General features: G+C 38.6%; 2 protein-coding genes across 2 annotated transcripts in view; one reads left to right on the top strand and one right to left on the bottom strand.

Moving 5' to 3' along the window:
• The window catches only part of LOC126284351 (uncharacterized), a 265,261-nt gene extending 251,038 nt beyond the window's left edge, over positions 1-14,223 (top strand). The window contains exons 5-8 of the mRNA XM_049983216.1: positions 1,186-1,309; positions 5,401-5,595; positions 6,201-6,380; positions 12,925-14,223. Coding sequence (XP_049839173.1) covers positions 1,186-1,309; positions 5,401-5,595; positions 6,201-6,380; positions 12,925-13,269 — 844 coding nt within the window. The 3' untranslated portion in view covers positions 13,270-14,223. The remainder of the gene's footprint in view (positions 1-1,185; positions 1,310-5,400; positions 5,596-6,200; positions 6,381-12,924) is intronic.
• Positions 14,224-14,298: 75 nt separating this feature from the next.
• The window catches only part of LOC126284348 (squamous cell carcinoma antigen recognized by T-cells 3), a 79,590-nt gene continuing 76,257 nt past the window's right edge, over positions 14,299-17,631 (bottom strand). The window contains exons 15-16 of the mRNA XM_049983203.1: positions 17,447-17,604; positions 14,299-14,616 (exon numbers count right to left, since the gene is read on the bottom strand). Of these exons, the coding sequence (XP_049839160.1) occupies positions 14,412-14,616; positions 17,447-17,604 (363 nt within the window). The 3' untranslated portion in view covers positions 14,299-14,411. The remainder of the gene's footprint in view (positions 14,617-17,446; positions 17,605-17,631) is intronic.

The raw sequence follows: 17,631 nt of genomic DNA, 5'->3' as shown, positions 1-17,631 counted from the left end.
CTCCAATAGGAGTGGAGATATTGGTAGACACGTGTTTTTCACAGCCCCTGACATAAAGCCTGCCCTGCATGACAGGCATGCTGTTTAGGAACAGTACTGGTCTGCCAAATCAACCCACTCTGCAGGGCAGCCAACATGTCAGGGGCAAGGAACTGTTTTTCTGGGCCCCCACACATAGGGTGCCCTGCATGACAGGCGTGTTGTGTTGTTGTAGAAGTGTTGGCCTGCTTCATCAACCTTCATTGCGTGGCGGCCTGTATATCAGGGGCAAATAAATTATTTTTTTAGCCCCTGATGTGTAGTCTGCCTTGCATGACAGGTGTGTTATGGCAGTAATATCAGCCTGCTTTACTGAACTGCATTGCATGAGCTAGACATATCTATGAGCATGGCTGAGATGGATGGAGGAGAGGATGCACAGAGTGAGGGAGAGGAGCAAACAGACGGAAAGAGAGAAGCAGGGGGAGACGCATGAGGCAGCTGGATCATGTAGAGAGGTAGTGGACAGTTGGACAAGGAAGAAAGGGAAGCAGAGAAGGGAACAGAGACAAAGAACAGAGAATTCAACATTAATTATACCCCAATTGTCATATCCCACTGATTTAATGGACAAGCTGCACATCTCTCAAAATGAAATTACGTTACATTCCATCATTGCTGCAGTACCTAATATTAAAACAAACACTAGGACTTTGAGCACAGGACCCCTTCAGATGGAGAATGCAATGGTTCCTCAGGCATTCATCTGTTAACTCATATGTACATCTCAGAAAGTTTAATGGCCTCTTGGCAAGTATGCCTTTAAATACAAAGACAAGCTTGAATTGGAAAAGAAGAGTTCAACCCACAAGATTTAGAGTCATTTGTTTGTTTCAAAACCTCAAAGCGATTCCCCTGCATTCAACAAACATGAATCCAATAACTGAAAACAAATTCTGAGCTGATGCAGGTAAAGAAATCAGAAGTTGCTAAGTTTTATGACAGCATAATCTGATCATGTATTCCCTGAAACAATTCCTGAAAAAATTGTCACACACATCTACTATAACAATAAAAATCTTTCATTTCTGAATTCTGTGTTCAAATGTCTACAAAATATTTCTGCTCTTTACCTGAGTAAGCTGTACACTAATTTTCACTTTTACTAGTAGTTTCAGTAATTTTAATGTTAGCTGTTGGTTGCAGGTATGGTTTTGACACACCACCAAACTACAATGACCACGAACTGTATTGTGGTGGCTTCTCACGCCAGTGGAATAAAAATGGTGGCAAGTGTGGAATATGTGGTGATCCTTGGGATTCACCAACGGTGAGCTGCTGCAAAATTATTTTCATTCTTACTTTAATTGACTAAATTCACAGAAACCAGTATTGTAGAGTCATTGCATAACCTGACTGAGTTGCCTAAACTAAAAGTTGTGTCTTGTCAGATTTAAAGTGCAAAAATGTTGCTTTCAAAGGATATCATTTATCTTCAATTATTGTATTCATACGTAACACACTTCCTAACAATCTTGCTCATATTAGCAGTTAAATTATATTCCTCTTTCACAGTCAGGCTTGGCATTGCTGTATTGCTTCTTCAAATTAATGTTTCACACTACAAATGTTAAAATAGTAACATGTTCCACCAATGTGTACTACTGACATGGAATGACAGTACTGTCTTTTCCACCAATTTTGTGCACAATTGCAAATAAACTGAATTATGACTTTTTGTTATCCTACCAATCAACAGAAAATGTCCAAACTCATATTTCATGACATCAGCTACTTGTGCACATAATTGCTCTGCGTAAAACATGAACAATGACTCTATCCTCGAATTTTGGTGTGTGACCATTAGCAATTGGGCAGTGTTGAAAGAAACTGCCAGACATCGCCCATGCCAGAAAAAAAATGTGCATACAGAACATGATTTACTATGTCATACCATTATTGATGGTAGTACCCCCCTTACCCAGCTCAGATTCTGCACACTACTGGCCAATAATTTGCATGATCTGTGCATAGACATCTGGTGCACCTACCAAGGACTTATCAAATCCATGTCACATGGTATCACTGCTGTATTTGCTGTATTGTGTTCTAAAGGCACAGCAACATGCATTTTAGCAGGTAGTCATAATGGTTGAGCTCATCAGTGTAAGTTATAAACCAACCACTTTAAAAATATAAGAAGAATAATTAGATGTAGTCAAATTGAATCAGGCTATGCTGAGGGAATTAGATTTTGAAATGAGACACTAAAAGCAGCAGATGAGTTTTGTTATTCCACCAAAAAAATAAGTTGTGACGGCCTAATTAGACAGGGTATAAGATGCACACAGCAACAGCAAGAAAAGTGCTTTTGAAGCCGATAAATCTGCTAACATCAAATACAAATCCTAGAAAATCTTTTCTGAATGTAATAGTCTCGAATGTAACCATATGTGGAATAGAAATATGGATGAAAAATAGTTGCAAAAACAAGAGAATGGAAACTTTTGGAATGTGGTGCTATAGGAGGAAGCTGAAGATTAGATAGATAACTAGTGAGGAGGTACTAAAGTGAATTTTGGGGAAAAGAAATTCGTGGCACACCTTTACTAAATAAGGGACCAGTTAACAGAACATATCCTGAGGTATCAACAGACTGTCAAATAGGCAACTGAGGAAAGTGTGTGGGTTAAAAACTGTAGAAGGAGATCAAAACTTGACTGCAGTTAGCAAGTCCAAGTAGATGAAAGTGTTCACAAATGAAGGAGCTCGCACATGAAAGATTAGCATGAAGCACTGCATCAAACCATTTTTTAGACTGAAGATCACAACACATTGCAATATAAAAGTCTCTGCTCTATAAACACATCTTTTACATGTTCGCTTTGGTAAGACACACACTGTCACTGCCACTCCTCCCCCCCCCCCCCCTCTCTCTCTCTCTCTCTCTCTCTCTCTCTCTCTCTCTCTCTCTCTCTCTCTCTCTCTCTCTCACACACACACACACACTTGTAGAAATTCAGTTTACTCTAGTTGTCACAGTACCTTCAAAGTTGTCATGCAAATGAGAGCAGGTGTGAGTGACCCTTTGAGCAACCAGTTGTGTCTTGATGTAGAAAAATGTACTGATGTAGATAATGTCATGACTTACATAATACTTTAAGCTGATCTTCTTTACATATTAGAAACTGAGTGTCTTAGTAAGGCTGGCAGCATTCGGGAGTATAGGGGGCACATTGTATTGTAGAAGATACAGGTTGACTGAGGAGTGCTGTAAGTGATCAGGCAGCTTATTGATTAGTACTGTAGTTCCATCTATAGCTTGCAGGTGGGGGACCATGGCAAACATAATATGTCAGGAAAGTACAAAGGCACATTGAGAGCAAGACATATGCTATTTTTATTGTGGGGTTGAATTCTGATACATTGCTGCAGAAAAAACTGTACTGTTAAACTAACTATTTTAGGTAAATTGTGAAGGAAGTATCAGTATAATACAGGGTGTTCATAATTATAGTTCCAGTTTCAAAATGTTGTAAAAAGAAAACCATTGCTCAGAATGATGCCGAATTTGAATAGCATATTATTTATGCAGGAAGAAACGTCACTGAACACAAAAAATGAAAAAAGGAAATTTGATCAATAGATGGCATAGTAAACATCAGAACATGCACATCAACAGATGCACGGCACAAGGCCGTTTCTCAGTTTGTGTCTGATATGTTCAAGATGACTGTTTCCATGAAGGGCTATGTGCTGCTGGTAAAGACAAGAGCAATGAGTGTGTGCCAGTAGACCTTTAAAAGCTCTGTACATGCACTGGTATGAAAAAAAAGGCATTGGTTTGATGCCTGTTAAGGGTCTGGACAAAATTGTTACAAAATTTTAAAAGATAGGTTCATTTGAACAGTAGTGTGGTACTGGGAGGAAAGCAGTTGACCTGACATATCGAAGATGCGGCCATAGCATTTCAGGACAGGTCGAGCAGTCATGTGCAAACATGTATTGCATGGGGTATTGCCCAAACGTTGGACATGCCTGTCAGCATGGCACATAAGATCCTACGAAACATTTTGCATGGCTATTCATACAAAATCACCCAATTTCCTACTGACCTGCCATCAATACAAACATTTGTTCTGGAATTCATCGCTTGCATAGAAGTGGAGAATGAATGGCCAAGGACCATTCTACGGACAGATGGAGCACGTTTCCATCCCCATGGACATGTCAATACATAGAACTGCAGAATATGGGCAATATCTGTTCGCATATCAATTGGCACCCACTTCATTCCGCAAAGGTGACTGTGTGGTGCAGGTTGACAGCATCATTTATCATAGGGCCACATTCTTCCAAGAGCACAAGTCCTGCAGGTCCTGTTTACTGTACCATCTCTGGTAAATGCTATGGGAGTCTTAAGTCATTCTAACTCTTCAACAGCATGGATGTGTGGGTAGGACAATTTTATGCAAGATGATGTCTCTTCACACATTGCACAGCTGTGAAGCAGCTTCTGCAGAGGCATTTCAGAAATGTTAGAATTATCACCTATCATTTTCCTACTACCTGGCCATCCAGGTCACCAGATCTTAATCCATGTGAGGTTTTCTGAAAGATGTCGTTTTCAGTGCACTACAATTACAAATGAAGCAGAATTGAAGGTATGCACAGCACAATGAATTATGAAGATGATCCCCGAAACACTCTGATCTGTTATGGAACATGCCCTTTCTCAGTTTCAACTTGTGGCAGAAAATGTTGGACAGCATGCTGATCATGTCGTGATAGGATTTTGTTTTGCTTTTTATGCGGTTTTTGGTCCCAGGACAGTTAAAAACAGATTTTTCCCAGCCAATGTGGTGTGAACTTCACGTGGTGGATGTGCTTACCTAACTAACAGTCTGCAACTGTTGACTATTGAACTTCTGTGGTCATGCACATTGAACAATTACGTAAAGTTAAACTCGAACCACAGCAATCGTATTGTGATTCATCTGTCATTTGTAGCTAAGCCCATTTATAGCAAGATGCTTTCAGTGCCAGCTATTGGTAAAATTTTTATTATTTTTTTTCCTCCTACAGCAATAATATGACATCATTCTGAGCAGTAGTTCTCTTTCTACACCATTTTGAAACTGGAACTTTAATTATGGGCAGCCTGTAGTGATACAGAAATGGGAAAATAGTGGGAGATGACAAGAAAGTGAGTCAGCATCACTGCTAAGCATTTCTCACATATAATCCTCAGGCTTCATTAACTCCATTTGGTCCAACATATCTATCCCTTTCACCACTTTACAAGTTTCTAAATATCTCAAACATTTGGTGGCTCAACATACCTAACAAGAAAACTGAAAGTGACGCAGATTGGTTATATATCACTACTGCCTTTCATTGTTTCCAATTGCTGTGTTGCAGCCTCGTGCCCACGAAGCTGGTGGCAAGTATGGCCTGGGTGTGATAGTTCGCAAGTACAAACCTGGTGCATCTATTCCAATAAGAGTGGAGCTCACAGCCAATCATCAAGGCTATTTTGAGTTTCGACTGTGTCCACACAACAATCCTCGTCGAGTTGCCACCCAGGAATGCCTAGACAAGTATCTATTGGAACAGGTAGGTTATTAATTAGCACATGCCATTACTGAAAAATTACAAGAGTAAAAACCAGTGACTCTTGCATTTATACATATTTTAATGGATATTGTACCATTAAATTCAGTACTCATTTTTAAAGCTGTAAATATTTTCAAAATTCTGACCTGTTTATTCAGGCAGTAGTGACCTCAATGACTTTTCATTCCAGTACATAAGTGCAAATATTACATTGTTATTGATTTTACTTGTACGTAAACTTTGATGCTGGTCTTATAACTAGCAATGCAAACCTAATTTAACTCTAGAATGGCAAAAATTTAAATGTTTTTTTTTTGTATGTTATGGAAAACAACAAGGTTGTCTTTAAATAATTTTGTTTCCTGAACTCTCTGTAAAGCACTTACATACATGACCATGATTTGCAGCCTAATATCTACTATTTCCTTCAAAAAATTGAATGCATGTTATAATATGTGGCAAGATAGCAGTGTATTATAAAGTGAAAAGAGAGAATAATGATGAAAACTATAACAAGTCTTGAGAAAAAGCAGTAGCAAATATAATGTTTACAAAACAAATTGACTTATAACATCGTGACATTAATAATGTGTCACTGCTTCCAGGCACGTGGTGGTGGTGCACGATTCTACCCTGGCAGTGGTGGAAATCGTGTATTTGAGCTCCGATACAAACTTCCTGCTGGGCTTACATGTTCACAATGTATCCTACAGTGGAGGTACATAGCAGGGAACAATTGGGGAAACTGCCCAAATGGAACAGGAGCTGTTGGCTGCGGACCACAGGTAACAGTTATTAAGAAAACATAAGAACAGTTTGATTTGCAAGTACAGTGTTCATTGACCTTGTAAATATCTACAGCAGTCCATTGTTCTTTGTACATCTGTCTGATGTACATAATCAGGGCAGATAATGAGAGGCAGAAATTAGTACAAAACCACATACCAATGTCAAGACAGCTGTGGTTGTGCACCACAGGACATAGATGACAGAGATGAACAACTGCTGTGGAGATATGTACAGGCAAATAAACATGTGATTGTTGAGCAACTAACCACCCAGATGAACCAAGTGTCTACCAACAATATACCTTTAACGACTGTTGATTCATGTCAGTCTCCACAACAGGTGCCTCAATCATGCATCCATGATGACTGCTCTTCATCGGCGATGAATGCTGGAAGCTACATGGGATGTCCACTGTGTGTTGGCATGTGGCCTTTCAGAAGAATGACGGTCATTAGTGTGTATGGCATGAAGCAACTAAAAGCAAACGCACTGCAACAATCATTGGAAGAGTCCAGACTGAAGGAGGGAGTATTGTGATCTGGGGAGTGTTTTCGTGGCAGTCCCTGGATGATTTCATCATTCTGAAAAGTACAACTTATTAACACATGTATGCACCTATCCCTGGGGATTTGCAATTTGTTTTTCCTTGGCACAATGGCATCTACCAGCAGGACAATGCAATATGTCACACAGCTCGCAATGTATGTGTGGGGTTCGAAGAGCACCAGGATAAGTTTACTGCAGTCCCTTGGATACCAAACTCCGTGGACTTAAACCCAATCAAAAATCTGGAGGACCACCTCGATCAAGTTGTTTTCCCCATGGATCCTTAACTGAAAAACCGAGTGCAGCTGGCCACGGCACTGGGGCCAGTATGGCTCTGCATCCCTGTCAGTACCTTTCAGAACCTCAATGACTCTCCTCCTGCATGTCTCTTACTTGTTTTTTGCTGCAAAAAGTGGTTATTTAGTTTTGACAGGTGGTCACATTAATGTGACTGGACAGTCTATAACATTTCATGGTGACTGCAGTCAAAAACTTGAAAACTTATTCCACAAAATCTTTGTTAAAATCCCATTCACTAACTATTATTCATACATGCATACACTCACACCCTGGCACACAAAACATGAAATAGATAACTTGTTATTTTCTTATGATGAACTGTCAAAATGACACACACAAATAAAAGGAACTAAAATAAAAATGTAGGATATAATGCCTGGCTGTTTACCTACACAAAAATGGCTGAGCCAGGCAGCCTGAGAACGCATTAACATCTTCTACATAAACATTTAGGTAAACAGTTTCACAAGATGAAATATTTAGTACTGCCAGTAGATAGACATACGAGCAAAAACACACATGACACTATTGTAGTTTTCTGAACTATTAGTTTCTTCCTCAGGGAGGAGGGAGGGATAGGTTGGGGAATGCTTAAAATAAAGAGCAGATCTCTCAGGCCACAGGGTGAGTGGGACCCACCTGCAGTAGAGGGGAGAGTAGACAACAATCTATCCTGGACTACAAATGTCCTCTCCTTCCTTTTTCACTTAACACAATCTATGTCTCTCCGGTCCCTGAGGAAGGATCTGATAGTTTTGAAAAGCCAGGTAGCATAATTTACTTTTGCTGTTACATGTACCTATCAACAGTAGTAAATATTTCATTTTCTGATGGTTAACACTGACAGGAATCCTGTCGCATAATACAATAGTTTGTTTGATTGATCTGTCTTTTGATACATTAGACAGAAATTCGGATAGAACACAGAACCTTAAAACATGCATCTCAATTTTCTCAATGTCACTTAAACTAGAGGGCAGACCAGCTGGTAAACCAGATTATACCCTCTTGCCATGACACAAACGCAATCAGTTAAAACGTGACATACAGAAACTTCTATATTACAATCATTGCACAGAGGTGACTCCACTTACCGGAGGAGAAACTGTGTGACGAAAAACAATCCCCTTCCTGGAGACATATTGACATTACTTCCCCTCATGTGAGTGTCGGAAGGAGGCATGCCAAGGAGGGCTTAATGGCTTGACTGACCACTACACATTGTCCCTTACTTCCAGCCACTCTTCCATTGATGCATAATGCTGTACCTCAACAGCAAAGTGATTGCATCTATGAGGACAGCACATTTTCTCACAAACTGTTTCATGCATGCATCCTCAAAATGTTTCATCAGTGGCATCATTTATACGAATTCTCAAGTACCCTTGTATCCAGTAGAATGATACCTCCTACTCCTGCCTTTATAGACAGAGAAATAATGCCTGGATGGTCTGCACTTGATAGTCTATTGTGTATAAGCAATGAACAGATTAAGGTGCACTTAAGGAGTAACTGCAAACAACGAATTTCTTAGTCTGAATTCGTCTTAACTTCATCTGTTCTTATGACCTCATGATCACTTATATCTCTGCATCGTGGACTGTGAATTCTCTAGGTAAGGTAATCTTGTGGTATGATTCATGGAATACCACAGGACAGCTTGCCAGACCCACTGCATATGTTACAAAACTGTTGCTATCTTTCAAGACTTATCTGAGTGACTGATTAGTGGTGTCCTTCTGAGTGTACAGCCGAGTTGTTGGTTACATTCTAAGCATTAGACTCTCGTCAAAAGCACTGCTCACAGCAACTGAAGACAGTGACAGGGTCAGACATCAAACTGTTGTGCAACCAATGGAAACAGTAACTTTGCTGTACACCTGAAAGCACACCATCAATACAACATAGTGGCAGTGCTCGGCTAAAACAGGAGGGGCAGTTGAAAAGAGGCATTTGGTCAGAAAGGAATTTATATTCATTATAAAGACCTTTTCTTGGCAGTTTGTATTCTAAAAATATACTTCACTTTCCAGCATAATCATCCTTCTACTTCTAAGCACGTTTACTAGCTTTACAGTAACTTCTTTAACATCTCTGCATAAAAGTTCTCTGCTTGGGAATTGAACCACCTGACAGTGGTAGTCTTACATTCATCTTTTCAAATTGTTATCCATCAAGCCATTGTTTCAGGAGCAAGAAGAGGTAATAGTCATGGTTGGGAGATCGGGACTGTAGGTTTGAAAGTCAAAAATATGCAACTGCCCTAAACTATACATCAGGTTCATTCTTGAAACTGAATTATCCACACCATTATTATTATTATTTACAGGCCATGAAGGCTCTGTGTGCAGAATGAACAGCACTTTCTCACTTTGCTCTGTCCATTGAATTCCAAGGTAACAAACATTGTTAAAAAATATTTTAAAAAGTCTTAAGATACGAATAGTGGCTCTATCAGTGCCCAGAAACCTGGAACCTGTTGCAGATTGCCTATCTAACAGATTCCTGGGTCAATAAAAATTTGATCTTCAAGATTTTGCATAGTTATTGACAGAATTTAAAATGCTGTGAAAATCTACTCATGATGAAGTATAAACTTATGTTAAAAGTTTAATGCAAGAAAACATTATTACAGTTGGAAACTCTGTGTTTGTCTTGAGGCAGTGTTAACTGAAGGTGTGCAACTAAACAGACTTCATTAATCCAGTATTTGAGAACGAGAACACTTCATGACTTCCAACAAACTTTACATATCATTTTAAAGCTTCTGAAAATTTTTCTTGCTGACACCCCACATGAAATGATGAAAGGAAAGAATTTTATCATTTACTACATTTTTGTTGTTCATGTAGTAAAACCTCAGCATGAAGCATAATTTAATGTATTACTTCTTTACCACTAATTCTATATGCAACACAGTTTGCAGATACTATCCACATATACCACTGAATGTATCTGCACAATTATATCACTGTATGTTACGTAGTTCAAGAGATACATCATAAATATTGAGATGTGTGAAAAAGTGGCTGTTGTTTAAAATGGGGCGCCCATTATCCAGATTATATTCATCCACTGTTTGCGATAATGAGAGCACTTAGTGACTTACAAGAAATTTTAAGCATAATTTCAAAACTTCCCTACATTTTTCTCCCTTACATGGCCGAAGTCAAATAATTAACTCATTTGTAAAGTTCTCAGACATATAAAGATCTTTTATACATGGGAGCTTGCTTATTTAAAAAAAATCTACATTACATCAACACACCACTAGTCACCTTGTGATGTGTGGTGGAGGGTACTTTGTGTGCCACTGTCACTTGTCCTCGTACTCTTGTTCCAGTCATGAATGGTTCGCAGGAACACTGACTGCTGGTATGCTCTGAGTGGGCTCAAATTCCTCTGATTTTATCTTTATGGTATTTTTGTGAGATATAGATAGGATGAAGTATTAAAACTTTAATATTAAACCACACACTGATCTGGAATAACTCTCTCGCAGTGTCTGCCACAAGAGTTGATGTACCGCCCCTGTGGCTTTAGTGTGCTTACTACATTAACTTGTAACGAAACACACTTCTCTTCTTTGGATCATCTGTATTTCCTCAATAAATTCTACCTAGTACAGATCCAATACTGACTGGCAATATTCAAGCTCGGGTTGAAATAGCGTTTTGGAACTCTTTTGCTGATGAACTTAATTTCCTGAGTATTCTTCCACTGAATCTCAGTCTGCTATTTGTCTCTCCTGGAATTAGTTTTATGTGGTCATTCCACTTTCGATTGTTCTGTACGTATACTCCTAGATATTTTATGGAAGGAACTGCTTCCACTGAAAGTTCAGGAAGATTGTAATCATACAATAATGGGTCTTTCAGCCTATTAAATATGTTAATTTGTTTATATTGAGGATCCTCTGCACATCTTCCTGCATTTCACCTACAATTTTCAAGCATTGAAACTTCTCTTTATAAAAAAGTATAATCAGCAAGAAGCTTCATGGAACTTTCAATTTTGTCTAATATGTTTCTTACATACAAATTGTGAGAAGTAATAAACCTGTAACATTCCCTTGCATAACCACCAAAGTTACTTTTATGTCTGAAGACTTCTCTCCACTGAGAAAGACATGTGTTCTGTTTGCTAGAAACTCTTCTAACCAATCACACAGTTGGTCTGATATTCCTTCGGCGCATATTTTGTTCAGTATGTGTCATTATGGCACAGCATTGAATACCTAACAGAAATCAAGGAACGTGGCATCTAACTGTGTGTCTGTATCTACTGCTTTCTGGGTCTCGTGGTCAAACAGAGGTAGCTTTGTTTCACATGATCGTTGTTTTTGGGACCTATGTTGATTCTCACAGAAATGTCATAATACATGAGCATAAAAAGGTTCTACAAGAACAGACCAACATCAGAGATACAGGCCTATAGTTTTGTGTGTCTGTTTCACTACTCTTCTAGAAAATGGGAATGACCTTGCCTTTTTCTAATTAGCAGAAATGCTTCACTCCTCCAGATACTAATGGTAAACCATTGCTGGAAGAGAGGTACGATCTCTCACATACTCTGTGTAGAATCATATTGGTGTCTCATTTCTTTTTGTCCAACTTGCTCTTGCCACCTTTTACTGGAACATTTTCCTTGTGATAAGATTTTTACTAAGATACAGATACATTTAGCTGTAACCATGAAGCACTTAACGCAAGAGTACTCAATAGATGTATCTATAATTTTTCAAAATGGTTCAAATGGCTCTGAGCACTATGGGACTTAACATCTGAGGTCATCAGTCGCCTCTAATTTTTCACTTATGCTTTGTACACAAGTTTTCACAGTGAGCAAAGAAGTAGCTCCTCATGATACACCTGCAAATATCACTTCAGCAGCCAATTCCTATATAAAAAAAAGAGCAATGGTCTGTCCAAGTTCTTCTTTAAGTTCCACCATGAAGCTTGAGCATTCAGCTAGTAGTAAAGAATGGTGATATTGGAACAGCATCTGTGGCTTTGATATTACTTCCTGGTTTGTCTTTAAATCACACAGATCTTAGCTGGCCTGAATCTCATGGCTCTCTTGAAGTATTTGTATTTGCCTCTACAAACTACGTGTACTTCTTAAACACTAACAATTCTATCTTTATTTTGAGAATATTCCTATTTTTCTAAACAAAATAAAAAAAGAGGAATTGTATATTACTTACACAAATAGTCATTTTATAGAAATTTCATTACAAAAATGAAAAAAAGTAACAACACTATGCAATGAATTTTGACGGGTATTTTTACACAGAAAATGGGACATATTAAAATAATTCCTCAATTCAGATCCTTTGTTATTCCAAATTGTCACTGGCGAATGGAGAGGAAGCTGGAAGCTATTTATCTGACAATATGCAGTTTTATCACTACTCAGGACATAAAAGAATGCTTTTCAAATATCTTACTAAATGAAAAGGTACCCTAAAAAGTGAGAGCAACATACGAGTTCCTTTTACTATATCACATAATCTCCTAGTAAAACACTTCATCCCTCTCTTGATTTTTTTAGGGATACACGAAGGAAAATGCTGATTTGGCTGCTGAAGATCCATATTCGATACAAACATCACTCTTTTTTTATTCCTTACAGAGCAGCTCTCTTGTTTACCTTTCATTCAGTGAAATAATTACAAATTTACTTTGCCAACAGGAAGAATTCCGTGCTTGTGCTGATGTTTCAATCGACTCTGGCGAAGGCACTGTTGAAACAGAGACAACCGAGACCTTGGAGACATCTGGAACAACTGTACCAGCCACAGGGGTTACAACGCCAACACCCGAGACAGTCGCTGTGGAGCGCTGGCTGGTTGTTTCTATTGTGCTCGCAACACTTGTTGGAGTGTGTGCTATCATTGCATTGCTCTACCTGTATTTTTACCATGCTCGTGATACAGTCAAACGATGGCTGGCACGCAAGCAACCCATTCCACCTCCGAGGACACGCAAACATCTGCACCAGCAGCAACAAGAAGAGAGACTGCAGCAAGAGGCATAAGTTGCATGAGCTATGTGAACGAATACAGTCCTTTTCTACTGTGCTAAATCTGAGCATAATGTTTGTTTATATTCCTTCCCTGATTTGACAGCAGTGATTTTCACAGTTTCCTCCACCCACAAGACACCTATTCAGTACTCTTTACTGAAGGAGGAAATATCCCAAATGAAAACGTAATGTGAGTCCATGCAAAAATTATGGGAAGTCATTTTTTTTATAATACTGTGTTTGTTACATGCATATGATAATTATTTAATTATAGAAAAATGAACATGAGACTGACTGTAAGGCTGTCTCACTGCTGTGAACCAACTGAACAATATTGCTTTTGAAAGATAGATTCTGCTCCACCTATCCATGAACACCACAAGTTTGTATTTATTTCTGTGGTGTTGAAACATCTTGTCTGAGTACAAATACTGAAACATGGAAAGATGATGGAGTGTTGTTAATGAATTTAGTTATATGGTTTCTAAGATTATCTGATTATATCTTTTTGTAGTCTGAATTCACAAAGAAAGTGTGTTTCTTATTCATTTAAGCATAAGAATCACTGAAATGGTTACTCTTACCATTCAAGAAGCAGAACTGTAACAGTACTGTACTGCTGCTATATTCAATGTATGGAAAACAAACGAGAAGTTAAATAGAAAAATGGTGGGTTTAAAAATGAAAAAGTTTCAATGAAACAAAATTACTCTACATCTGAGCAAAACTCGGGCCTATAGTCAATTGCTTATCATAAATTAAATTATGTTATAACTGTTGAAAATTGTACAATGTCAATAATTCTTATTTATGAGAACAATGGAGATACAATCAACTGGGTACTTTCTTACACAAAAATAAAAGTAAGAGGTTGTAAAAATGCACTGCTTTGGAAATATTCTGTAACTGAGAGAGTTGTGTGTTGTACATATTGTTATAAATAAATATTTAATTTTTTTTATGAAAGTGTTTGTTGTAATGATTCTTCACTGCAACTCATACCAGCACAATGAAATGAATCATTACAATAAATAAGAACTGTTTTATGAAAATAACAAATGTTTAATACTATCTTCTTAAAACACAAATAGAATAGCTATATGGTAGCAGAAGTTTAATCTGCTAGAATTGAGGGGAGTGTAATAACAAATTGTTCAAGATTTTTTCCCCGATAAGAGGAACTGCCTAAAATCTGCATTAGTCATAGGCTTTTGAGTTTCACCGTTTGTGACTGGAGCAGATGAAGAGGAGGAAGAAGAAGTTGAGCTTGATCTTGAGCTTGAGGCAGCCGCAGTTGTCCCTTTAGAAAGCTGTACAGATCTTGGGAACATTGCCATCTTCCTCATGCTGAGACCACGACTGAAACATAGTGTCAAATAATTCAGTTTGCAACATTCCTACTTCTGAACATTTTATGTTATACAATCTTCAGCTAACAAAGCTAACAGCTACCTAGCCATAGGTACATATATATTCCCCAAGTCACAGACAAGTGTGTGATGGAGGGCACTTCGTAACAAACTTATTTCATTCAGAAACTGAGTGAAGGAAAATATCATGATAATTTATCTGGTGATACCCATGTGAGACATACGATGGACACAGAAGAATAGTTACCGAGTTTACCTAAAATTCCCCACCAGGATTTCAAAGGAACAATGTCACTTTTATTCCAAAAATTTGCATTTAAGCTAACATCTATGCAACACTTTTATACCAATTTGTTGCAATACTACTGCATTTCTGTCTCTGAATTCCATCAACATCTCCCGACAGGTGTATTTCACATAAATCCAAACGGGGCAGTTTTCTAGAATTGATTGCACTACTGTCTTCTGTTTTCCTAACAGATGACTTGTGCTTATACAAGCAGTTTGGAACAACCTAAGAAAATTTAAATCTGGATGGCTTCATAAAGATTCGAGTCCCACTCCTCATAAATGTGTGTCTTATCCACTACACCATCTCACTTGAGTGTTTTCCAATAATCCTGCCAGCAAATCTGCAGCCTGCCTTCCCTACAACTGATTTCCTTGTTCATTCCACTTCATTCTTTCAATCACATATTTCAGGAGGCACTCCATATAAGCGCCAATGCTGTTCACAAATCTCAAAAGATGAAAACTAAATGCAAGTACTTTCAATATGAAAAACAACAACTCTAAAGAGAAAAACGCATCAGGGTCCATTAAAACTCTATTAGATTTTTGTCTTAAATTCACTGTGGAATAAAAGAAGTAGAGTAATGAAATTTCCGGAATACATATGTCTTGGTGACATGTGTAAGTGATTAACATTGCAAGACCACAGTTCAACGCAAGCATGCAAGCCACTGCAATTTGAAGTGCTAGTGCATTAATAACCAGTGTAACTGCCAGAAAGTTGAATTCAAGCATACAAATGTGCATGCGTTAGGTGCCGGATGTCAATTTGTGGGATGGAGTTACACGCCTGTCACACCTGGACAATACAAGGATGGTTAATGTTGTGCGTGGAGGACACTGGAGTAGTCATCTAATCATGTTCTGTATGTGCTTGACTGGAGATCGATCTGGTGATCAAGCAGGCCAAGGCAACATGTCAACACTTTGTAGAGCATGTTGGGTTACAGCAGCAGTATGTGGACAGTACTATCCTGTTGGAAAACACTCCTTGGACTGCTGTCCATAAATGGCAACACAACAGGTCAAATCACAAAATTGTCGTACAAATTTGCAATCAGGGTGCTGGTACAGCTGCCATATATGAAACCGTACCCTAGACCATGACTCCAGGTGTAGGTCCAGTTCGTCCAAGACACATATAGGTTATTTGCAGGTGCTCAACTGGCGTCATCCTAACCAGCACACAGTGATCAGTGGCACCAAGGCAGAAACAGCTTTCATCAGAAAACACAATGGACCTCCACCCTCCCCTCCAATGAGCTCTCACTTGACATCACTGAAGTTGCAAATGGCAATGGTTTGGGGTTGGCAGAATGCATGCTACAGGGCATCTGGATCAGAGCTGTATTTGAAGTGGCCAGTGTTACATCACTGTGGTACCATCTGCTGCTCAAATTGCTGCTGCAGATGCAGTACAATGCACCAGAACCATACGCCAAACACAATGGTCTTCCCTCTCGGTAGTGCCATGTAGTTGTTTGAAGGCCTGGTCTTCTTCCGACTGTACATTCTCGTGACCACAGCTGCCAGCAGTCATGTACAGTGGCTACATTCCTGCCTTCTGCATTATCGTAAAAGGAACATCCAACTTCTCACAGCCCTGTTACACGAACTCGTTCAAACTCGGTGAGGTGTTAATAATGGTGTCTTTGTTGCCATAAAGGTATTTTTGACTAACAGCAACTCACCATGCCTAATCTCAAAAGTAACTAATGCTCATGACCTACACAGTGTCTATATTAAGAAAATCTGATTTGCATCCTCATAGTGGTGCTATTAGTACCAGTCTTACGCAAATGGTGCAAAATTTTAATAGAGCATATTTCAAATGTAGAAATATGCCTTACAACTTTTATTTATGTTGCACAACTTCTTCTTGGTGACGCAGTTTTTTTTTTTTTTTTTTTTTTTTTTTTTTTTTTTTTTTTTTTTTTTTTGGGTCAATGTATTTATCAAGACTCTCATGCATATTCAGGGGCACAAGAACAGACACAGAATCACAGTCCAGTATCCCCAATGTCCTTTTCTTGCATCTTGCAGAATCCTAGAACACTACCCTTGAGGGCTGGGGGGAAAAAAGCTTTTTTGTCCCCATCCCCTTTCCTGACACAATACCTACACAATACTTTACGTTTAATACACTACATAAAATAACATGTTTTGGACTAGGTTATCATCAGTCATGATGAAAACTTTTATGCTCAATAAAATGTCAATGCTATGTGTACTTCCAAGAAGATTGGTAAGTGCACTTGTCTATGGTACATAAAAGTACACTTAGCTTATCAAAGTTTGCTCAACTTGAATCTGTTGATGGCCTAGATGGAAATATATTATTGTATGTGATAAAAATTGTGATCTGGATCAAACACTGAAATAAAATATGATTGAGAAGATGGGGTGGAGACAAACTCAAACTAAGCTGCTTGATTACAGATACAAAGATGATTATCACTGACTGAAACTGGTAACTGTCGCAATCAAAGACTGGAATAAAGAATACTTTCTGTTAATTAATCACTTACGGCTTTACAGCTTCAGAAGCAATAGGTGCCACTAGTTCTGCTACTGTCGGGGCTGCACCCTTGTCTCTCTTCTCTGGTGGTCTACTGTAGGCCACAGAGATAGTATGACCTGCAACAGTCATTGTATCTGTTGCCTGAAGGGCACGTGCTGCAGAAGCCTGCAAAAAAAAAAAAAAAGTGAACTG

This window comes from Schistocerca gregaria, chromosome 8, assembly GCF_023897955.1.
Source record: "Schistocerca gregaria isolate iqSchGreg1 chromosome 8, iqSchGreg1.2, whole genome shotgun sequence".
In the NCBI taxonomy this organism is placed as follows: Eukaryota; Metazoa; Arthropoda; class Insecta; order Orthoptera; family Acrididae; genus Schistocerca; species Schistocerca gregaria.
This window is presented reverse-complemented; position numbering and strand designations above follow the sequence as displayed.